This window comes from Drosophila yakuba, chromosome 2L (genome assembly GCF_016746365.2).
Source record: "Drosophila yakuba strain Tai18E2 chromosome 2L, Prin_Dyak_Tai18E2_2.1, whole genome shotgun sequence".
Classification (NCBI taxonomy): Eukaryota; Metazoa; Arthropoda; class Insecta; order Diptera; family Drosophilidae; genus Drosophila; species Drosophila yakuba.
The window spans coordinates 24,350,381-24,351,938 of NC_052527.2; the positions used below are offsets into that span (position 1 = coordinate 24,350,381).

Here is a 1,558-nt window from a genome sequence, read left to right on the forward strand (position 1 = left end):
TCCTTTTATAAATACCAGCGATTTAGAAGGTGTGACTTTCAACTTAATCCGAGTTGGGGGGAGATTGCTAAATGCACCAATTCCGTATGATGCCAAGTTTCCACTATTCCTGTCCTCAAAGTCAGAATTTGTTTCGCTATTTCTTCGCAACCTGCATCGCACTCATTACCATGCTGGTGTCAAGGTTATGGTTTCACTTTTGAGGCAACAGATATGGCTGATCAATGCGCGAGAAGCATGTACGAAAATTGTCCGTAGCTGCGTTCACTGTTTCCTGTATAAACCAGTGCTGATGAGCCAGATAATGGGCAATAGAGTCCGAATGGAGCGCCCCTTCCTAGTTTGCGGAGTAGATTTTTGTGGTCCATTTTATGTGTCCTTAAAGATCCGCGGTAGACCTCCTATCAAAACTTATGTGGCCGTTTTTGTGTGCTTTTCGTCAAAGGCTGTTCACCTTGAACTTGTTGTCGACCTATCCACTGACAGCTTCTTATCCGTCTTTAAAAGGTTCGTCGGGAGGAGAGGGCTGCCGGAGAAAGTGTACAGCGACAACGCCACGAATTTCGTCGGAGCGTGCAACGTGCTGAAGGAGCTCAGCGAAGCGTTTCACCGCAGTCGGGACGAGCTGAGCGGATACGCGGCTCAGAGCGGCGTCGAGTGGTGTTTCATACCGCCGAGGTCACCACACTTCGGAGGACTGTGGGAAGCAGCCGTCAAATCCGCCAAAACCCGGTTGCTGCGAGAAGTCGGCAACGCCAAGCTCACGGCGGACGAGTTGAGCACCCACCTGGTCGAGGTAGATGCGCTGCTCAATTCGCGTCCAATCGCGTCGCCGGGCAACGATCCCAACGATGGAGAGGCCCTAACACCAGGACACCTACTAATGGGGCAGCCTCTGATCACGCTGCCGCAAGAATCCGGCACAGGAGGAGTGTGCAGCAAGGCCAGTTGCGCATATTTGAAGCGGTGGCGAATGCTGTCCGCTCTCAAGCAGCAGTTTTGGGACAGCTGGTCCAAGGATTACATCGCCAGCCTGCAGCAGCGCAACAAATGGAGCGTCGGATGCCGCGATCTGGAGGTCGGTTGCCTGGTGGTCGTCCACGAGGACAACGTGCCCCCGCAGCGGTGGCTAACAGGCCGCGTGGTGGCAACAACAGCAGGCGAGGACGGTAGAGTGCGCGTGGCGGAAATTCGGACGTCAGGAGGCGTCATCAAGCGCGCCATCCACAAGCTGGCATTGCTGCCAGTGGATACTGCTCCTGTTGAGAAGATGAAAGAGCCGGAGGCCTTTAACGGGGCCGGAATGTCGGAGCAGTAATTTATGTTAAAAAGAAATATTTGTAATTTGTAAACTTAGATGAAATGTAAACATAGCATAACAGCTAATATGAGAGCTTAATTGTAGTTGTGCTCACTGGATTACTCTTCTACTGAGAAGCTTTATCAGTCGATTTGTGAGCATAACCGTGAAGCTTACACAGTCGTAAAATTGAAGTCGAAGCCGCCAGCTGCGCCCGCGCAAATAAACGCATTAAAATCGAACCTTTCGTCTATTTTT

General features: G+C 51.4%; 1 protein-coding gene across 1 annotated transcript; it reads left to right on the top strand.

The window, feature by feature from the left end:
- The first annotated feature begins 322 nt into the window (after positions 1-322).
- On the top strand, positions 323-1,318 carry LOC122319469. The gene has a single exon (XM_043206794.1). It carries the CDS (start codon positions 323-325, stop codon positions 1,316-1,318), a length of 996 nt encoding a protein of 331 aa, XP_043062729.1.
- The last annotated feature ends 240 nt before the right edge of the window (positions 1,319-1,558 follow it).

Coding starts and splice junctions, on each gene's coding strand:
- LOC122319469 (XM_043206794.1), top strand. CDS start 323: ATGGAGCGCCCCTTCCTAGTTTGCGGAGTAGATTTTTGTGGTCCATTT.